General features: G+C 44.6%; 1 protein-coding gene across 4 annotated transcripts; it reads right to left on the reverse strand.

The window, feature by feature from the left end:
* Positions 1 to 864: 864 nt before the first annotated feature.
* LRRC8A (leucine rich repeat containing 8 VRAC subunit A) lies at positions 865 to 21,500 on the reverse strand. 4 transcript variants are annotated; one of them, XR_014855490.1, is made up of 5 exons: positions 21,141 to 21,242; positions 19,755 to 19,880; positions 9,170 to 11,333; positions 2,577 to 6,380; positions 865 to 1,220 (listed from the first exon to the last, which is right to left on the reverse strand). XR_014855490.1 is itself a non-coding variant. In XM_085077080.1 (5 exons), the coding sequence occupies exons 4-5, from the start codon at positions 11,324 to 11,326 to the stop codon at positions 6,105 to 6,107; spliced, it is 2,433 nt and encodes an 810-aa protein (XP_084933206.1). In that variant the 5' UTR covers positions 11,327 to 11,333; positions 17,694 to 17,746; positions 19,755 to 19,880; positions 21,141 to 21,242; the 3' UTR covers positions 865 to 6,104. The 4 variants fall into 4 exon arrangements, 3 of the variants coding, with proteins under 3 accessions (XP_084933206.1, XP_084933205.1, XP_084933204.1); XM_085077080.1 differs by adding an exon at positions 17,694 to 17,746 and having other exon boundaries at positions 865 to 6,380; XM_085077079.1 differs by lacking the exon at positions 21,141 to 21,242 and adding an exon at positions 21,268 to 21,500 and having other exon boundaries at positions 865 to 6,380.
* Positions 21,501 to 21,936: the final 436 nt, after the last annotated feature.

Raw genomic sequence — 21,936 nt, forward strand, 5'->3', positions numbered from 1 at the left:
CATTCGCACCAAAACTGCTGCTTTGGAGCTGCCAGGGTTATCAGGGAGGAAAAATTTCCACTGGACCGCCTCACTTGTCCTGAAGTCTTTTATATGATCAGCAACAAGTGACAGAATATTTAATGAGAAACAAGGAGCAAGGGAAGCATGATTCCCTCAGCTCCTCAAAGAGCAGATAAATCATACTCCCACTCACCTGTTTCAGAGACTGCTCACATTTTCTGTCTGACGTGAGGCCAGTGTCACTGTGGTCAAGTAGTCACAGACAAAGGAAGGCAAAACACAAGAGAAATACCTTTCTACACAATGAAAGAGCTGCACAGAAACTCAGATTTTCTTTGCAAGTAACAGGCTGATTCTCTGTAACACATCATGACTTGGGAAAGACACTATCCGCCAACATTTCCAGTTAAGGAGCCCATGGGGAAGGCAGACACAGAAATAATTTACCAGTATTTGTCTGAAGACAATTCCTATGGCAACAGGCAGTTGTCTCCATTGCCTTCCCTCCCAATCGCTTCCCTATGGAAGGAGACTCATGGTCACAGTTTGAAAACCCAACTGGACTTCTACAGGACTGTGCAGACAAACTCCAACAGCCTTAAATTCAGCAACAGAAACTGTTGCAGACACTTGTTGAAGTGCTAGTGAAATCCATGACACAGAGCAGCACCTCCTTCTCTGTACATCTACTTAATTCATAAAGGATTGCCATAATCCCCCAACGACTCTTGTGATGAGTAAAGCAACCAAATAATCCTACACAACAGATGGAATTATTAACATCTGTCTTCTGAAAAGCAAGATCATGGAAGGCCATGTGCCTTTGTACACAGGAAACAGCAAAGAAAGCAGACATAGAAGGAAAATGCAAATTAAAATTTTTATTCTGGTGAAGTGTCCAGTCATACAAGTCTTTCAGAGCAAACACAAGCAGCCTTCAGTGCTCACGGGGAAGGTGCTGTTGCTCAGCTGCCCAAATAATCCCACGTACAAAGTGAATGTCATGATTCTGAAATGTTACACCAAGTTGCAGGTCCCAGATGCCAAACCACAGCCCTGCTTGCACATTTACACAATGGGAGTGAACCATGTTTAAGCCATGAGTAGTGACTTACTGAAATGGATGTATTTGTCAGCTGTATAGATGACTCAGGCTCAGTAGCCCCCTTCTCATTAAGTCTCCTCCAGAAAAATTCTTCCATTGTCCAATAAAATTCCTTTAAAGGAAACAAAGGGAGGAAGGGATGGAAAATTCCAGGAATCCTAAATGAAGCCTTTGTGTGATCTCACACAAAGTTCACCTTTGCCATTGGAGTCCAGCAATTTAAGTGCAACTACTTTTGAAACATGATTTTGGAGATGAGATTTCTGGAGGATTTCATACTCCCAAAGCACCTGAATATTAACTCACTGCCACAGCTGGAGGGAGAAGAGTCTGAATCAAACTTTAATACTCCTGCCCCATTCCAGCTGTGCTTCATGCACTGTTAGAATGAGGTAGGACAGAAAACTCACTCGGTTTTGGCACATGTATGGGAAAGGTACAGGACCCACTGTGGCCCAACAGTGGAGTTAAAATGGAAGAAAAATTTTAAAAGTGAAGTTTAAGCATAACTTAACTAGTCAGCAACCTCACAGCCTTACCTTAGGTAACTTTCAGAGAAGGTGACTCTGTTTATGGTATGACAATATTATCTGGCAGTGAGAAGCCACACCAGAAGTTGAGAAATCTCTCCATGGTTGAAAGAAAAAGAATCCAAGGGAGGAGTTGGCTTCAGGCAGGCACTGCTGCAAATGCACTCCAGGGAGCAAGTGCCTCTGGGGAGATGTTACATTACAGATCTCTAGAGAAGGCACAGCTACTAACGAGGGGAAAAAGTTACTCCTCCCCTGAAGGAGGACTAAAAAATGTTAAAAATTCAAAGAACTCAACTCGTCTGAGTCTCATTCTAAAGCAGGAAAAAAGGTAAGGAAAGGAAACTATGTCACAGCCTAGGAATCAATACAATTTGAAACTTTTTCCCAGACAACTCATCCTCTGTAAAGGATGTGTCATTGTTCTCAAAATTCCTAGAATCAATTGTTAAAGTGGCAAAAAAAAAAAAAAGAAAAAAAATAAGAGGACTTCATGTGGTTCAGTAACAGAAAGCCACTGAATACTATTTATGGTAATGAACACCAAGAACTTTAATTAAAATGGAGTGAGCTAATTGGAGTATATAAATGGTAATAAGAAAAAATAAAAAATGAGGTAGGATATTAAAAAGAAGTGATAATTAATACAAAAGAACAGCACATCATGAAAGATACTTGTAACAGCTATTTAACCACTCAGACAGAGTTAATTACTTCCAGCTGCTGAATTAACTGGGGATCAAATAATAAAATCAGAAAACAATCTGAAACACAGAACAACTTCAGCTAACATTCCAGTGCATAGTGTCAGCGTACAGCACAATTTAACACATTTAATGGTTTGGTATTCCTTGCCTTTCAGCTCATTCAAAATAATTAATTGCAACTTATCACTTTTTGGGGTATTTAGCAGGAAAGGTAAAGTGCACATTACTAACCTTCAATCCTAACATGAGATGAGCATCCTTGTGATCTCCAAGAACTTGTTCAGCTCAGAAGTGCTATTAAGGAAACAGGTGGGTTTAATTCAAGTTGCTGTATGGTTTAGCAGCTAATAAATAATCTGGTTTGCTACTGTTTTGAAAAGCGTGGCAGGAAAACAAGACACTGACCAGAGCAGTGACTGCTTAAGCTGAATGCTTTTTATGAACACACAGATCAGTGTCAGAAATAAACTTCCTAAGTTTTAGCCTGATGGAAACTTAAAGCAAAACACAGAATATTCACTGACTGAATACTTGCAAGTGAGGAAGGACTGTTGATGTAAGGTCATCCCTCACAGACTGAGCAATCCAGACAAGTTTGGGAAGTGAGTGATTTGCTCTGCTGTGGGTTTGCGTGTTGCAGCAGTCCTCAGTCATAAACACATTCAGGACTCATGGTCTAGATCCTATCCTTGGAAGTTTTAAAGCTTTTTCCATCTCATCATACAAGACTGATACTCTGGAATCAAAAGGGAGACCAAGCAGCACATATCAGAAGTAAATAATACATATTGCTGTCTTTCAGAGAGACAATGTATTTGTGCCAACTGTGTTTCTGGCACAAAATGTTATCAGACCACTCATCCCAATTTGCCACACAGGAAGTTCTCCAGTCCTGGCAGCCAAAACCAAAAGAGTTAAGCCTGGACTATAGCAAGAGCAGCACAAAGATGGTGTTTTCATGCATGATCAATACCAGCCTGTCTTACAATTGCTTTACACACCACGGGCCCAGGGCAGTCTCTACTTAGGAAGCAGCAGGAGCATAGCACTGTGACTTGATCAGGAGTTGGAGGCAGTCCCTCCCTTCTGGCAGAACAGCCTGTTGATCACCTATCTTGCTGGGATACAGAGCTGTTCAGGAAGCTTGGAAGCTTCTAGAAGCACTGCAGCACACTTTCAGGAGCTGCCTATAGAAAGTCTAACCCAGCTGTGCAAAGTCTGGCTTTGTATAACTAAGACCACATCTGGAATCAAGAGTCAAAACACCCAACACCAATCTGGACATCCAGGAGAAAACTCACTGCTCCTGTGAGCCAGGTGAAACTCCTGGGAGGTGCTTTGCCCTTTCAGCCCTGCCTAGTCTAAAATACATGTGTAATAAAACAGTCACCCAGTGGCCTTGAATAGCAAACAGAGTCCAAATCCCCATTCAGTGGCCATTACTCTCCAGTGCTACCTTTTAGGACAGACCAAGGAAAAAAGTTTCCTTCACCACCCAGTCCATTCCCCTATCTGCCACAGGGAACTGACTGGAGACCAGCATTTCTGTAGCTAAGCCTGAAGCCATTCCTGCTTTACTCAAGAAGCAAAGCCTGCCTAGCAATTTCTTCCTTTCCATGATTCAAAATGCTTGTGCAAATACAAATAAAATCCAATCAGCAGCAGTCCTTCCCCATCCTTTCAGCTGTGGCCCCAACTCTAACACAATTTCAAGACACTAACCCGGTTAGAAGCCAGAAAAGCTTTTACAATACCTTGCCTCCCAGATGGAGATTTAATTATATTATCCCCTGGACTGTTTAGACTTTTCATAATGAATGGACTAAGGGAAGCAAGATTTACATTTTTCTTAAAAGCAGTTTTATAAACAGATCTCCTGATTTTAATGTAGCTTTATTTAAGCATCTGAACATCAATAAATCCAGAGTGGAGTTAACATTGTTCATGGTTTCAGCATATTTAGTATATATGTATATATATTTCGTATCTTACACCTGATGAAGAAAGCCACACTGTGCCTTATTGCCCCAACATCCACGGGATCACCATGATCTGCTAAGCCAGGGCACTCACTGGCAGCTTGTCAGGAATCACTCTGGAGGTGGATGTAGCTTCCCCCTTTGTACCCATGGGAAGCCTCCAGACTTCTCATGCCCCAGCTTGCAGCACTGCACCTTGGAGTCAACCTGCTGGTCTGATGCAGAATGTTACAGCCAGGACCTGTATGTCCAGGTGCCTCCTCTTCCTTTTGATGGAAAAGTGCAGATCTCTGTGTCCTGGAGGCACCTTAACCACCCCACCTAAAGGACATGATTATCAGTTATGGTTACACATTATCTACCTCTGCCAGCACAGAAGGTCGAGGGGTTTTTGTAAAATACCACCAAACAGGTCAGACTTGTTTCAATAAAGACTGCTCTGTTCCAGGAAGCTGGAAGAGCTCAGTCCACAGAGGATTCTCATTCTCCTCCTTAACACCAAGGGAATGAAAAAGGGAAGAAACAGGAGGACAGGTTTCTTTTCCAGCACCAGGTTCAATCAGCATTAGCCTCTTACTTAGGTCAAGAGGTGTAACAGGAACTGACAGCTGTTAAAGTGAGGGGAACAACAGAAGAGAACAATCAAGCAGCTCTCTAGACTGCATCCAAGAAAAACACTGGCAAAGCATTGGACAACTTAAATCAACAACTTAATTGTGGGGGAAGGCAGGATGGGGGACAAGAGGCGCAGAGGAAACCCAAATTTCCTCTCCCACCCCAGGAGTGCCCCTGACACACTGGCCAGTTGTACATTCCTACTTGATATGCAACAAAATACAAGCAATTAAAAAGTAGCTTGGAACTAAAAGCCAGATCCTGAAGCAACTCAATGCTTCTGAGAGTAGATCAGGCAGTCCAACTGCTTTTTATCCAGATCTCCTACTTGCGCTATAACCAACTGTTTCAGAACAGGCTAAAGCTCTGGAATTGTGTCAGTTAGTGTCTCCAGGACATCAGCTGGAGAAGGATGCTGTGATCTACTCACCCTCACAAGTGACTTGAAACCGTTACAGTAGTGCAACCTTAAAGGAGCAGATAGTTTGATTCCTTCTCCAGGAGCAGAGGAGAAGGTGGGGAGTGTGCAAAGGGGAAAGAAAATAAGTTTAAAAAAAAAAAATCTGCCTTCAAGCAGCTGTGAGATGTTTATCTCCCAAATCCTAATGCCAGCATCTAGATAAAATCAGCTGTCTGTGTCCTATCCCCCCCAGTCTGGGGCCTCACTGACTGAATCTGAGTCAGAGGGGAGCAGTACCAGGTGTCACAGAGAGGAAGGTTCAAGATGTTTCTTCCAAGAGGTTTCTTTGTCTCTTGATCTTGCTTGCAGGACACTGGACTCCCTCAATCCCTGACACGTATAAGGAACTGCAGCAATGCAGCAATCCCTACATTCATTTTCTCCTCCATTCAAAGTTATTTCTTCTCATCAGCACCATCCACCTCACCCCAATTCCTGTCCAGAAGAACAGCAACACCTCTAATTCCCACCAGCCCTTGCTCAGAGGCCAATTAATCTGTCTTGATCCTCATCCTGATCCCAAGCCTCCCCCATCCTGCATCTGAGGCAAGAAGCTGACTCATTCAGAGTCATGTTTGTCAAGGACTCCTTGGCCAGTCTGATAGTGATCGGAGTGGAGAAAGGGGAGCATCTGGGTGAAAGGGGACTGGAATGGCCTTTTGCTTCCTTCTAGTTGATCAGAGGTTTTTCCCTTTTTTCAGGGGTTCAAGCTTGCTCTTTATCTGCCCTCCACAGGTGCTCTTTGACTTCCAAGGGCAAGGTGTTGAACAGGTCCTCCTCCACCACGAGCCCACTGCGTTTCAGCAGCGGGCACTCTCCCAGCTCCACAGGCAGGCACTCCAGGCGGTTCCCTCGCAGCTCTATCTGTGACAGATTCATCAGCTCTCCCACCCGGGAGGGCAGTGACTGCAGCACATTGTTTCCCAGGTTCAACGTTCTCAGCTTCCTGCACTGGAACAGTTCTGGTGGGAGACTCTCAATCTGGAAAAAAGAAATCAATCATAGGCAAAGTCACCAGCAAACATGGATACATGCTCATAAGTGACCAACAAGTCAACATGATGCTCCAAGGTTTACAGAGTCACTGTTTTCAGTCATCCACTTCTCTCATGAGTGAGTTCCTGCTTTCTGAGCTTCCTGCTTTCTGAGCTTCCAGCACCATGATTGTATAGATTCCTCTTTCAGACACTGCACTTGTTATAAGAGATCACCAACAATGGTGGCTAAAGCAGATATTGTCTCCAAGGTCAGGATTAGAGGACCAGAAACCTGCTCAGAGGTGGCCTATACTGTCACATGTTTCCATCTGTATTGGTTTCTTTCCATCCCAAATCCTTTATTCTGTCAGTGGATCATAGATCCTTTGCTTTAAGCCATTGTACAGTTGATATTATACGGAACAAATACTGGATTTAGTCAGGACTTCTAGTTTGGCTGTAAAAAGAGCAGAGGCTACATGGGTACAACCTCCAGGCCCTGAGAACTGGGACTCCTCTTCCATCATTTCTGTGGGGCTATGAAATGTCGCAAAGACTTTCTTGGCTCAAAGTTACAGTGGTTTTTGACAGTGCCAAAATGGGACAACAACAACGCCACCAGATGTTATCTTTCCCAGCATGACCTTCAGGTAACCATGAATCATAAATTCAATAAGGCTTATTTCTAGCAAATCCTTGTTCCACTCCAGTCCTCCCAAAGAATTTCTTTCTGTGGCTAAGGTTTAGCAAACACTAGTCTAGGAATTAAATGCAGCAATTCAGGAGTTTCCCCTTAATACAAAGTCTCAGCTTGGAGGCTATCATTTGCCTTTATATACAAACATGACCTTTCTAAAACTCAAATTATATATGATATCATTTGTGGCTAAATGAGCCTGTAATCCATTCTGAACAAGGAGGAGTCTAAGGAAAAGCCAAGATGAAACCAGACCAATTAGAGACAATTCAACGAAGTCATTGTTACTGATACTGGAGTGTTTGGCAAACAGCAACATGCAATCAAATGATCACAGACTCTTGAAAATAATAGAGTTATTTGAGGGGCAAGTATTGGTTTAGGAAGGAAGCAATGTGTTATAACAGCCTGCCTTCCAGAATGGGGCAGCAGTGCCAGCCAAGTCCAGAAGTCTCTATTTACTACAACTGCTGAGCAAGGAGAGGACATTTGAGATAATTCCTGGCTTTGGGAAGTGCCAGTCTACCAGTCCTTGTATTTCTTGCTGTCACCATTTACTGGGAGTAACCAGGCTGTTAGAGCCCCAGTGAAATTCTGGCTTGCCCAGGTACCTGCAGAGGACACAAACAGGTTGGCTGTTCCATGAGGTCCTCACCACCTTTTGTTTCCAAACACACTGGAGCAAAGGCTGCTCCAGCCTTCCTGTTGCATGGGGTTTTTTTTCCAGAGAGAAATGGGTGGTGCCAAACTGTGCTGCAGAAAATGGAGCTGCCTCTAACTCTTCTCATCCATGAAATGCTCCACCCCAAAACTGCAGAGGATACACTGCAGATTAACCCTTGGGAAGCTGTGCTAGGAAGGCTGCCAAAAGGCAAACAGTACAGAATTATCTGAACAGTAACACACCACAAAGTTTACCAGAGCTTCAGCCACCCACACAAACAGATGCACAAGCATCCAGTGCCAGGAAACCCCAGTGAGCAGGTGTTCAGCTGGAATTGCTGCCTCTACACTGCAGAGACATGACAAGCCTTCAGACACTAACCTCAAAATGTGGCTGGAGTTTTAGGAACCCTGTCTAATACTGAAATGCATTAGCAATTAAATACTTGATTTGAGAGCACTTCTGTGAAAAGCCAAACCACACTCAAGCGGCTCTGTGTCTCGCACAAGCAATCCAGCAGTGTTCAGTCAGGAACAGATCTTGCCAACAGCAGGAAGGACCTTGATGTATGACAGTGAAAACTAGCACTGCTCCAGGGCAATTCTGCTTTGTCCCAAAAGAAACCAGAAGCAACTAATTATATATTCTGCAATTTGTAGTTAGAAGCTCTTTCAACTTTAGGTGATGATAAACTCAAAGGGAAAAAGTCTCCCAGGAACTTGCAGATAGGGTGAATGAAAGCTTCAACTTTGTCAGACGTGGTAAATGAAGTCTCCTGAGTCCCAAAGGAACAAAAAACTGTATGTGGATATAGTTTGCTTTAAGCAAATAAACACCCTCCAACACAAGCCAAGAAACAACTTATGGTAATCAGGCAGCAGAGCACACTTTGGCCATCCTCTGTAATTTGCACTGCACTCAGACTGAAACAAAAGGCACATGTTTACAAGACCAAACTATAGAAATGGGAGGTACTCTAAGGAAAGCTGTAAGCCACAGACATGCATTCCCTACATGGCTGCTCCCATAGTGTATGTGTATGTCTGAAGTACACATGTTTAAGCACATAATTTTAGATTACGACTACAGTTCCTCAGCTCTCCATTTTAAGCACAACATTGATGTCAATCTAGAGACTACATGCTTCCAACTGCAGAAAAACAACTGACTTGCAGGATTTCTAAACAGCCTCCAACTGGCACTTGGAAGCAGTCTCACTGTTAAGAGAGGAAATGCTACAGGAACAAGGGCTCTTGGAAGACTGGCTTGCCCCAGAGCTATCTGAAATGTTTTGCCTTAGATAAACCCCTCAAAGAGATATAAAAGCAGTGCCAGCTGTATCCACAGACCATTGTAGCATGTTTAACCACACAGATAACAGAAGTGCCAGCACTATTTCCTCACACAGCAACTCAGCTCCTTGCTCACTTACCCTGTTGGCTGTCACAGCCAGATTCTGCAGGTTTTGAAGTAGTCCAACATCTGGTGGTATGCAAGTTAAGTTGTTGTGGCTGAGATCCAAGTACCGAAGTTTTCGGCAATAGAAGAGCTGGGTGGGGATCTTTTCTATCTTGTTACGGTTCAGGTAAAGGCGTTCTAAGTTGGTTAGGTTGCCTATCTGCATGGGGATGTAGGCAATGTGGTTGTACCACAATTTAAGGCAAGTGAGACGATGTAAGTGCTGGAAGCTGATGATTTCCTCAATGGTCTTGAGGTTATTGTCCTTCAGGTCTATTTCCTGCAGATTGTGGAGGCTAAAAATAGAGTGAGGAATGCGCTCCAAGTCACACCGGATCAGCTCAAGCTCTGTCAGGTTGACCATCTTCTTAAGGCTGTTGAGGACAATGAGCTTGGTGCCCTCATTGTTGATGGAAAGCTTCTGAAGATGCACACCAACATCTGTCACCACCTGTGGCAGTTTGGTGAGATTGCTCTTCATCCTCAACACCTTCAGCCTCTTCAGCTCCCTCAATCCATCTATCACAATGTACCGGTTGTTTTCAGCACTCAAGTTCCCTGTCAAGTGAAGCTCCTCTAGTGTCTTCAGGCTATAAATCCAAAGAGGAATCTCCTTAATGTCTGTGAATTTGATGTGGAGAGATTTCAAATTCTCCCTCAAGAAGGCAAGGGCTGGGGCCTCAATTTTGGCAGCTGTGTGGTAGAGCCACAACTCCTTAAGGCTGGTGAGCTGAGCAATGCTGGGGGGAATAGTGACATCAGGGATAAGCTCCAGCTTCAAGACCTCCAATTCAATGAGGTCAAAGACTGTGTCAGGAATGCCACTCAACATGAAAAGATGCAATTCCAGCTTATCCTGAGAGTTTTTGGTGATTCTCTGGCGTAGTTTCTCCAAAGTCCACTCATTGTTGAGGTTCAGCTGCCGCAATTTGTTCTCACTCACCTCTGACAGAAAGACAGCAAAGCGCTTGGAGTAGAGGGGATCATACTGATCAATCAGATGGAGCATAAAAGCAAAGTCATTTTTCACATCAGGAATGTCACTGTAACTGCTCTCCTCACGGATGGACTCAAAGGAGTATTTCTTGAGTGACCTCCTCAACATCCACCACAGTGTGTACATGCAGATCAAACCATAGAAAATCACCAGACTGATGTAGAAAGAAGCCAAGATTTTGAAGAGAGTGGCCAAAGGATGAGCACAGCGGTACATCCTGTAGCCAGTCAAGCTCTCAATGTCCACTTTACAGTCCACATCAAATGTTATGTTGTTGACATAGTACACAGTATAGCAAATTATCAGAATGAACTTGATTACTTTGATTATGGTCTGTCTCATATACAGGCGATAAACTATGTCTCCCTCTTCCACATGAGTACGGAACTTTTTCACTTTCTCAAAGAGTGCTTTGGCCTGCTCACCTTCCTTTTTGTCCAAGACACCGGTCTCAGACCGGTCCACAATCCCTTGCTCAATTCGAGACTTTGTTCTCTGCAACATGGGAACAGTGGCTTCCACATCCTCACTGACTGTGGAGGATTTCTTGTCCATGGAGCCATTCATTTTCCCAAATGCTGGTTTGGTATCACTCTCTTCCACCACTGTCTCAGACAATGCTCTTGTTGTCCATGGAGAGTCAAAACACTTAAGCAAAATAGACACAAAATGCTCCAGCTTGGAGCTGGTCCTTGGGAACTTGAACCAGAAGTTGCTACAAGCCAGAAAGATGAGGGTATGTAGCAGCACTAGGTAAGGGAAATACTTGGCAAACCAGTGAAGACGGTTCTCATAACACACCGCATCCACATAGTTGTACTGGTGCCGGTCCAGATCATACCGGATCCCTGTAGGCCCTGAATCAGCAGAGGGAACAAGACTAGTGTTGTAATAGGTACGCTCCGGGGCTGCTGCTGTCCATCCCCTGACAGTGTCATTGCAAGAGTCTTTGGTAACCCATTTACAGGGCAAACAAATCATTTTGTCCTGGGTGACCTGAAGCGTCCCTCCGAACACGGCGATCATCAGCATCACTATGGAAATGTAGTCTGTGAAGACGTCCCACCATGGCTTCAGGATGCGATAGGCTGGCTGAGTATCAGCAAAGTAGCGCAGCTCGGTGACTGGAATCATGATTCACCTGGAAGCAAACCAGAAACAGCTTAAAGGGTTTTGTCCTGCTCTTCAAGAGGGCATGAGAAAACACATGTTAAGTGTTGGCATCGCAAGACTGGGATTAGCCAACACACAATTTCAAGTAACTGCGAGATGAATGAGGCTGCCTGTGAGTCATTTGCTACAGCTCAGGCAGTGAAGTTTGTTCAGTCTTCCCTGACAGATGAATTGTCACAAAACCTCAGAACTGGTACTTATTGGTAGCAGTCTCTGGGGAAAGACACATTAAAAGAAAGCTCACAGGGCAGACTTAACCCCCTTGACCAGACCAGTATGTGGAAATTTACTGTTTTATCTAAGGATTTTATTTCAGGGATGAAGGAGCTTGCCAGCAGTTAGAGGTGATAAAATCTACACACAGAGCATATTTATCATTTGTTTGTTACTGTTTCTACATAAAAATTCTGCATATGGGTGGTTCTCATACTGAAGGGGCAAGGAAAAAGATCTACATACAATACAGTTATATTTCCCATAACCACTTCATTGGTGCAACTCATTATGATACTCATAAAGCAAGCTGGAAAAGAGAACAAACATTGCTCAATATCATTACTTTTCCAAGTAAGTAGTTTTGGCTTCCTTCCTCTGTGTTAATTCTCCAAGGAAGATTTAGCTACTTGCCTTCTGATAAATTCAGCACTGAAACGCTGTAGCAGCTGGTTTTTTTGCCTTATTTACTTCAGAAACAGAGGAAGGGGGAAACATACTTTGAAGAATTTGCTTCTCTGACCAACCACTCCCACCTAGAGTTCAACTCAGCTGGGATTTAAGTGTCATAAAGGAAACCAAAAGGTTCTGGGAAGCACAGGCCTGATGGCAGTGCTTGTTCTGTCCTTCAAACTCCCAGAGGAAACTTCGAGCATGCTCTTCAACAAGCCACAGAAAAACCCAAAGCCTGACTGATCCATGGATAATGGAGCTCACAAAATTCCCCTATTTGACAGGTAACACCAAAGAACATGAAGTCGCTGTAACTCATTCTAATGATGGTGAAAAAGCAGTAATACCACAGCATCCTTCTACATCAGTCCATCACAAAAGACAAACTCGAGAAATGCTTTTTTTTTTTTTTTTGAGTGGGTGATTTTGAGACACAAAGTGACATTACCAGTTCTAGAAATTCAGTAAAACAAGGAACAGCAAATCTATTAATGATCAACCAGTAAAGTCACAAACAAGGGATGAAAACAGCCATATAGAGCAGTGTCAGAGCAAAAAAATGTCCTGTAGGACTGCAGAGCCCCTGAGAAGTGGCTGACACACCTGTGCAGGCAGGACTGCACTGAGCAGGGCAGGAGGATTGCACATCCACAGGGGAGGAAGCAGGCAAAGCAGAACCTTTTCTGCACAGCACCTGAGCAGCTGGAGAAGAGTGACAAGGTATTCAGAGCCTCCCTCCCAGCCCTGTGGCTACCTTGCTGCATGCCCTAGGTAGGGCATTTCAGCTTCCTCCTCAGAATACCTCTGCCTCAGTGAGGAGAGAGCCCACGTGCCAGACACATTTGAGAAGAGATGTCTGTGCATACTACAGAAATAATTCCAATAGGGTACAGAAGTTCTCTCTAGTTCTCTACACACCAGAACACCTGAAATTAATCCAGCAGTTTAACAGCTGCTCATGAAAGAACTTACTTCTTCTACTCCATATCAAAGGGAAAATATATATATATATATATATATATATATATATATACACACACCACTTTCTCTCAAAGATCCTTCCTGCTCACTCCTTCATAGGCAATCTTGTAGGAAATGTTAGGCCCTTCATAGTAGGCTTACGAAACTGGGATGATCTCTTTTGAGGAACTGGGGTTTCACGGCATTTGCAGACTTGAGTTGTAGTGCTGGGTTTATTAGTTTTGCCCAATACAGAAAATGCCTAGCTTTTTCTCACAAGAAATGAACCCTGTACTCACTTCAATTTGTATCTCAGGATGTAGGAAGGAAACCAAAATGAAATTAGCACAACTGGCTCCCTGATTCTGCTTACCAGTTACATGGGTTAGGAAATCCCCCTTTACCCTGTGCACTTACAAGATAGCTAAAAAAAAAAAAAAAATCCAAAACACATGAGCATCCCATGAGAATCTATTAGAGTTCAGTGTTAACAACTAAACCTCAGCAGGGTGGAGCAGGAAATCTGCCTTCCAGGAACAATGACAGAGGCACTGGAGGAAGAAAAGGACATTCACAGCACCTTCCCACTTCTGGCAGCAGTGGAGACCCCATTCAAGTCCCAAAGAGGAAGAATAAACCTCGGGGCCACCTTTGCAGGAGCTGGAATTTGCTATGTCTTACCTAACCTTACTCCCAGCATCAGCAGTAAAAGGGAAAGGTACCCAGGAAAAACTTGAGAAACTAGATGGGAAAGTCACATCCCTCCTCGCCCAGATTCCATATGCATGCAATCCAATTCTAATTCCTGATGATTCTACATCAGGAGATATATCTTGTCATCAGATGTCATCTTTATTTTATGAACTCCATCTTGTAATCATTTTAGAACCATAGTTCTTGTTGCAACATTCTCCATGCTGGATTAGAGCAGTTTTACTGCTGGGATTCATGACAACAGCAGACTAAAAGTCAAATTCTCAGGGGTCATCTCTGTCACTTGACTCTCCCATGCACAGACAGATTCTTCCCACAAGGACTGGGATTTCAACCACTCTATAGAAAGAAAACACACAGGTAGCAGGAACACTGACTCTCCCAACATGGGCAGTAGAACAGAGGGATCTACATGGAGGGTATTATTCTGGCATAGGACTTGGAACAGTCCTTGCATGAAGAGAGCTGGCCTTGTGAACAAGAGCAGACCAAGCTCCACAGGAACAGCAGACAGCAGATTTCAAGTTTCTGCACTTTTTAGCAGTTGGACTCCAGGATACAAAGCATACTCTGATGCTTTATCAGCAGCAAAGTATTCACTGTGAAGAAACCTTATTTGCCAAGTTATTTCTGTTTTGCAGCCTCACCAAGGGCTGAGCACAGAACACCTGAACTGAACGGCTGAGTTTATGGACAGGAACAGCTATGGAAAAAGAAGTTCAGTGTCAGAGCAGTGTCGGTGACGAAGGATCCAAGCTCCTTCATATATACTTCACATTGCAGAACCTTCCAGTTGGAGCTCAGGAACAGGCAATTTACTTGCAGTGTAGTTACCCTGGCCACATGGAAAGCATCAACACTGACATTTTGAAAGAGTGCTTAAGTTTAAGGACAGGTTGACTTCACTAAACTTGTGTAAGCTCAGAAGTCAAAACATCTCTATCTAAATTCCTGTCAACTTATCAGACACATAAGAAAGTAAGTTTTCCAAGGGTATAATTAAATAGACAGGCTTTGAGGGGGAGGGAAACTCACAAGTGTCAGTCTCAAAGATGCTTCAAGTTTTGCATTCCACGGAACTTTCCTTGCTGTCCCTGAGCGGTCCGTCATCCTCTGCCCCCTCAGAAATAACTTTATGTTGGAGGGCTTCAAGCAGCACTACTTTGAGCTTTTCTTTATCAAATATAGGACCACGCCAGGACAGTTTATTGCAGCAACATCTGAGATTGTTCAGTACAAGATCTGTATGCTAAAGCCTCATTATCATATAGCAAGATCAATCCAGCCTAGATAAATATGCTCCTGAAATATTTACACATTCCATGTTTGGCTACTACATACCTCTTCAGAGCCTGCAAATTCACCTGGATCCAGGGATCCCACCAGGGACCATCCCTGCCTCAGCCTGCTGGGCACAAACCTACAGCCTCCCCACTAATGCTGAACAGGCTGATCCAAGAGAAGGAACAGCATTTTCAGACTTATATAACTAGCCTGCCAAACCTACCCAGCCTTCAGCCAACCATAAGCATCACCAAGTACTACTGCTATGTTTTACCAGACACACCTGGAGAAGAATGATAATCACTCAGGTTGGAATAACAGGGACATTCTGAGCAAACCACACCTACACAGTGAAACCAGTCAGAAACAAGATTAAACTTATCTGGCTGACAGACATCATAAAAGCAGCAAGTACCTGACAGAGCTGAGAGGATGAATGCTTCCCACAAACCACAGGTATTAACAGAGTAACTATTCTCTGATGTGGACAATTACTCTACTCAAAACCATTTAATCTAAAACACAGAAGACCAACATATTGTCAACAGACACCTGGCTGAACAGTGCTTTAAATTCCTGCCTGCAGCTGCTGGCCAGCACATCCAGCTTGGGACAGAGTGAAAAGAAACAACATGACTGTTCTGTTTCACTGTCCAGTCTGTCAGCTTGACTCATCACTGCTGAATACTTTATCCAGCCTCCTCTTTCCTCCTCCTTTCTGTTGGCCATTCTGTTACTAACAAAGCTACTGGCCAAAGAGCACTACATGTACAACATCAGGACACGCACAAGAATGCACAAACCTCCCTGATTTGAAGAAAATCCTCACCTTCAGTGGCATGCAGCTTTCAAGTGAGGCAGTCTCACAAAACAGTTCTGGGTAAGTAGACAAGGATGATTTTTATGTGAATCTTGTAACTCTTTAGTTTCCATTACACACATTATTAATTGCCAGTTGATTTTGTTCAAAGATTGTAGACTGCAAAGCTCAAGTGAAACCCTGCTGATAGAATTTCTTACCTCTCAGAAGCCCAGAGAAAGAGGTAGTTGTTCAGGTGCTGACAGCATCAGAGGTGGATAAAGGAAATAAAAGCCTTGATGCTTTCAAGACTACAGGCCTGATTGTTGACGAGCTACAACATGTTACAGTAGGTTTTCAACAGAGCAGAGCTTCCCTCCTCTGCATGCTGCCACCTGAAATCCTAAAGAAGGGTATGACACAGAGCTCTTTGTTCAAAAATCAGGAAATGCAAGAGCTTACTGGGCAGAAATGGGACTGGGAATTTAGCTGTCTCCTCCCCCATGTTTATTAGATCCAGAATTAAGAGGGGGAAAAAAAAAAAAAAAGGAGGTTGAAAACAGAGCTGCTTTCAGGCACCCCTCAGAAAACCTTCCAAGCTCAAGGACAGCCATGTGATCAACTGGAAAAGCCCAAGACATGAGATGAAACAACTCAAGTTGTTTTGTCCTTTGCTGTTTAGAACAAAACAGCAGTGAAGCCAGATGCCAAAGCCCTAAATAACCATTATCCCTCTATCAGGCCCCTTCTGCATTAAAAAGATAAATCCCTCCTGTGGAACAAAACATCTTCTGAAGCAGAGAAGTGAACACGATCAGTAGATGATCTTTAAAGTCCTTCCCAACCCAAACCACTCTATGGTTCTATGTGAAGTTAAAAGGGTCATTTATGATTTACACAAGCAGAGAGGTGGAACAGCAGCTGCCCAAACTTACACTCCTCTCTCAGTAGAACAGGCAGTGAACCCAACACTGACAGCAGGGTAAGGTGGTTTTCACAATGCTCAGCCCCACCCAAGCCACAAGACACAGCACGACGAAGTGAACCCGCTGCATCACATGGTCTCTACTGAAGTTCATTAAAAAGAATAATCCACCTACAACGTGGGTATTGTAGAGTATTTTATCATCTTTACAGCTACCCATTAGTTGACTCCTCCTGTCAGATGCAAGACTGACATTCTTAACAGTCTCGTGCAACAGCTCCTGTTCATCATCACACAACCACGCATGTCCTGACAAGTACAGGGAAGAACACCTGCACCTCCAGAACAACCCAAGCTGGACTTGGCTTAGCCTGCCACATTTTCTGCCTCCTGACACTCTTTCGCCCCAGCTGCACAGAACTGAGTACAATCTGCAGCTACCAGCATCACTGACACTTTGGGCAGGGACTGTGTGCTGGTGTTGTAAATTTAAGTGCCATCAGATGACTTGCAACACTGATGTAAACCAGAGCAAAATGGCTGCGTCAGCTTATAAATTATGAATGTACATGGCCACAGGCTTCCTATCCAAAATTAATTTTCTCTTTGCCATAACAAAAATATTTCAAGGACAGAGCATTGGAGCTGTCTTGGAAAAGTACGACTGGCTTCTTCCAACAGGACACAATGAAGCACTCCTTTGTGCTGCCTAATACAAATGATTGAATTAATTCTGTTAGTAACTGCTCAAGAAAAACAGAACAGCTCCAAGCACCTCACCAGATGCAGGAGAGGGCTCTTCAGCAGTTAACTCCAGCACCAAAAGCTGGAGGAACCAGCTGTTCTCAGTAGGAACGGTGGACAGAGCAGAGCTTTGACACAACTAACAAAAGATAAGAAATCAACACTAGATTCAAAGTGAGTAAAAGCTTTTAACCAAGGATAACTTAATTCATTGTTGACAGACTGTCACAACATACACAAATCCATGGGTGTTGCCACAGATGTTTTCAAGCTCCAAGAGATGAGCCAGCTGGAATGAAAGACAAAGATGAGAGCAATGCAAGACAATTAAGACATTAACTAGCAGCACAGTAAAATCTTGCCTCAGTCTGAGCAAAGAGCAAGTACCTCTTCATTTATTCTCCATACCCTACAGGCTTTGCCCTAAGGACCACCAGCTCCAAAACTGTGACTGTGACTTTCAGCTCAGAACATTTTCTGACTGTATTAATTAATAAAGAACAGACCACCTCACTCTTCATCATCAAGGCCTGATAAAACCACAACTCTAAAGGAAAACCTGTTAACTAGTCCAGCACACACCTTTACTGTGCACAGAAGTAGGTTGAAGCCCCAGGAGCAGCTGAAAATTTGTCCCCAGAGGAGCTTTGTGAATTGCCAAGGTAATATTATAGCAGATGTTAACAATGTTTGGTACACAAGGTGAAGACAGCACGGTTTCTTCAGCAGGGGGGTTAGGACTGAATAGCCTTTAGTTTCAAAAGTGGTTTTACAGCAGCATGAGGGGCAGATATAACCCAGCTACAGGAACTGGATTTCCAGTTGCAGTACAAGACACATGCACCACATCAGCTGTTTATGGAAAAAGCTGCTTGGAAGCATTCAAGAAACACTCTTCAAAGCATGCAGACTGCTGAATGCCTGTTCAATATTAGTGTGCATATCCTAACTTGAGGCTGGGTTTGAAAACAGTTGTAAAAAGCATAAAGGAGACTCACCACACTGCAGCTGAAGACTTTCAATTTTAATCATTACCAAAACAATAGCTGTGCACACTGCCCCCCTCATTTGAATGATCCCCTCACAAAAATCCTAAAACACCATCCTCAGCACCATTCACCAGACATTGCACATCTGTCTTCTGAGATACCAGTTATGCTCAATTCAAAAAAGGAAGTGAAATTCACTTCTTAAGTACTCTAATAAACAAAGTCTTTCTTTAGCTTCTTTACAATGTGGTAGAATTACATAAAGGCTTCTAAAAAGCTTGCTCTAATCACACAGCAATAATTTGATCCATGTGATCTCCACTGCTTATTTAAAGTTTTTAAAAATAGCATCAGGGACCCCCAAACCACAGACCATCTCTCTGACTGCCTGCAGCAGTTACTACAATGTAACCAGCTTCAGAAAGTCATCACTGGAAGGCTTCAGGCACTTACATCTCAAGCATGGCAACATTAGCTTTTAACACATGGCTTCTGGCGTGCTTTAAGGAAATATTTATGCACTTTGTCTTTGACCTACATGAATTAAAAGGGTTTCCAAATACCATGAGACGTTTAGTACCAAAAAAAAGTCAGTGAACTGCCAGAACACCAGAAAAGCCTTAACAGTTCTTCTATTCTGGAAACAACATGCTGCACATCCCTGCTCAGAACATGGCCAAACTAGACAGAATTTCCCATCTTGAAGGTGGGCACAGAATTATGGAATCCCTTTAATTACTACCCCAAGGCAGAAGCAAGGAAGCTGGGAGATTCCTGCCACTAGCTTCTGTCATTGCCTAACTCACACCCACACAGGTGACTGGTGAATGCACTGGGAAAAGCTGCCTGGAGATGCCTATCCAGCAGGACAAACATCACCCCACGGGAAATGGAAGGGCACCCACCAAATCAAACAGCTCTTGCTATTTCTCAGCTGCATTCCTTTTAGTCAGCAGTCAGCAAAACATTTACCAGAGAGCCTGAGTCTAAGTATTTACTGTTAAGTGAAGTGAGAAGTCAGGGTTTATGTGGCCAGGGGTTAGTTTTATGGGTGACTACATACAGTTATATTCTACTTCAGATATGGCTCAGCTCCTTTTTCTTCTCCAAGCTGACTAAGGGTTCACCAAATTTAATTAACGCCACCACAATTAAATACCATCACTCTCCCCATGCTGCCCTCTGACAAACCACCTTCCCTCCATATCAGTTATCTCATCCACACCCTGTGCTTTGCATCTAGTTTAAGTAGGACCTGGTCATTTCTTTTTTTGGCTTGACCACTCAGAGCTGGCCCAGAGCCCTCACCTTGCAGCAGGGTTCTGCTATCTGCACGTCAGTTCTCTGTGATGGAAGTGGCTGATATTCCTACGTGCTGGATCTCGAGCGTGTGCTGAAGCGCTGCACTCCCCACAAGCCATGGGAACAGCTTCCCTGAAATGAAACAGATTATCAGCAAAAAAGAGGGGACCAAGTTTACAGAGGGGCATAGAAAAGCTCAGTAAACAGCATTTAAGAAGCAAGAAATAACTCAGAGGGTCACTGGGAACCCCCTGACATAACAAGGGACATGCTGATAAAACTCTTAGAAGGAAGGTATTTCCAGCATCTGTTATTCCAACAGAAGTTACCAAAAAGCAGTTGTTGCAGACCCAGCCAAAAGAGCTGCTGAATACTGGTATCATAACTAAGCCTAAACAGGTAGAGACAGAATAACAAACCATTGTCAGATGAGGAAAGGGATGACTTGACTGCCTATTTTCTAGTCTGAAAAGCCTGGTTCACTTTAAATGTTATCATCAGGAGTATCAGAAAGTGTAGGTCACACTCCTAACCACTCCAGATTCAAGCAACTGTCCCCTTCTCTCCCAACATGTATCTTGTTGAAGTGGCAGCAGTTTAGCACCATCAACAAAAATTACAACAGGGTTGGTTTGTTTTTTTTTTTCCTTGCTTCCTGCATGTCAGCACAGGGCATGGGAAAACAGGCAAAGGAGCAGATCCTTGGAGGGATCTCTCAAGCATGCAGTCTCCCAGCCACGTAGGAGAGGACTGCGGAACATCTGAGAGCGTTGTGTCAACAACGGGGAAAAATGAAAAAGAACAGACATCACTAAAGTCCAACCCCATAATGGTGAGGATGTCCGAGGGGACATTCCTCTTGATCCCCAAGTTACCATTCGGGCTCAGAGATTTTGAAGCAACACCCTGGAAAGCAAAGCTATTGCATTTTAGCCGTGCCACAGTGCCGCAAAGGCAGCACCAGGAGGAGAGGACTGTCTGACCTTCTCTCGCTCCAGGCAATGGGCAGCAGACCCAACCCAGCGCACCTCGGCACCAGCCCCCGCCACTCCACCGCGGCTTTCCGAACACAAACATCCTCCGCGAGGTATAAATAAACCCCACCGCGCTTCCGTCCGCAGGTAAGCAGCAGCGGCGTCCTGCCCTCAGCGATCACCCCGGCCCTGCCTCGCCCCACAGACGGGGCGGAGACCCCCCTGCCCCAGGTGGTGTGAGGCGGGACACGTAGGGAGCGGATCGCTGCCCAATTACTCAGCAAATCCTCCCCGCCTGCCGCCCCCCAGCCCACTCAGTCGCCCCCCCACCCCACCCCATCCCCTCCGGGACGTCGCCCCACCGGGGGACACCTCCCCACAGCCCGCCGGTGCCACGAGGGGCGCGCCGCACACCCACCTGCCCGCCGCGGCCGTGAGGGGAACCCGCCGCGCCCACCTACCCGCGGCCCCCACCCTCCCTCACGCCGCTCCGGCGCCTTTTGTCCGCCCTGTCCGCAGCGGCCCCGCCCCGGATCTGACCTCACCTGGCTGGCACCAGCACCGTCGCCCCGTCGTGCCGCCATCTTGGGGGCGGGCAGGGCCACACGGACTCGGCGCCATCTTTGTGCAGGGCGCGCTCCATAGAGGGTTGGCGGGAAGAGGCGGGGCAGTGAGGGCGGCAGCGCCATCTTGGTGCCGGGCAGCGCGCAAAATGGCGGCGGCCTTAAAGGGACCGCCGCGACTCCAGCCGGAGCTGAGCGCTTCAGCCGCGGTGAATTTGGTGGTGCCTGAAAAGGGATTCACTGGTGGTTGTTTTTATTTGTCTAACGCAATGGAGGACACTGGGAAGCTTTTTTTTTTTTTTTTTACTCATAAAGGATGGTTCAACGGCATTTGTTGCAGTTGTAATAGTGTACAAGAGTACAAGAGGCGGTTCTGAGTGGTTAAGTTCATTATTAACTTAACTTGTATACCTGCAGCGGTAAAATAAGTATATCTGCGGCTTTCTAGGAATGTCCTAAGGTCAGAGAATGAGGCAAAGAAAACACAGGAAAAACATGCCACTGAGCCATTCGAGGGCTCAGGATGTGACGTGAACATTCTTACAGAACCAAACACAAGTTTTCCTTCCATCTGTTTGTTTCGACGTTTGAGTTAAACAGAAGTTTAGAAAACAGAGAGTTTTCCTCTCCCTGCACGGACATTTCTCCCTG

The sequence above is a fragment of the Lichenostomus cassidix genome, chromosome 17 (genome assembly GCF_008360975.1).
Source record: "Lichenostomus cassidix isolate B80296 chromosome 17, HeHo_3.0, whole genome shotgun sequence".
In the NCBI taxonomy this organism is placed as follows: domain Eukaryota; kingdom Metazoa; phylum Chordata; class Aves; order Passeriformes; family Meliphagidae; genus Lichenostomus; species Lichenostomus cassidix.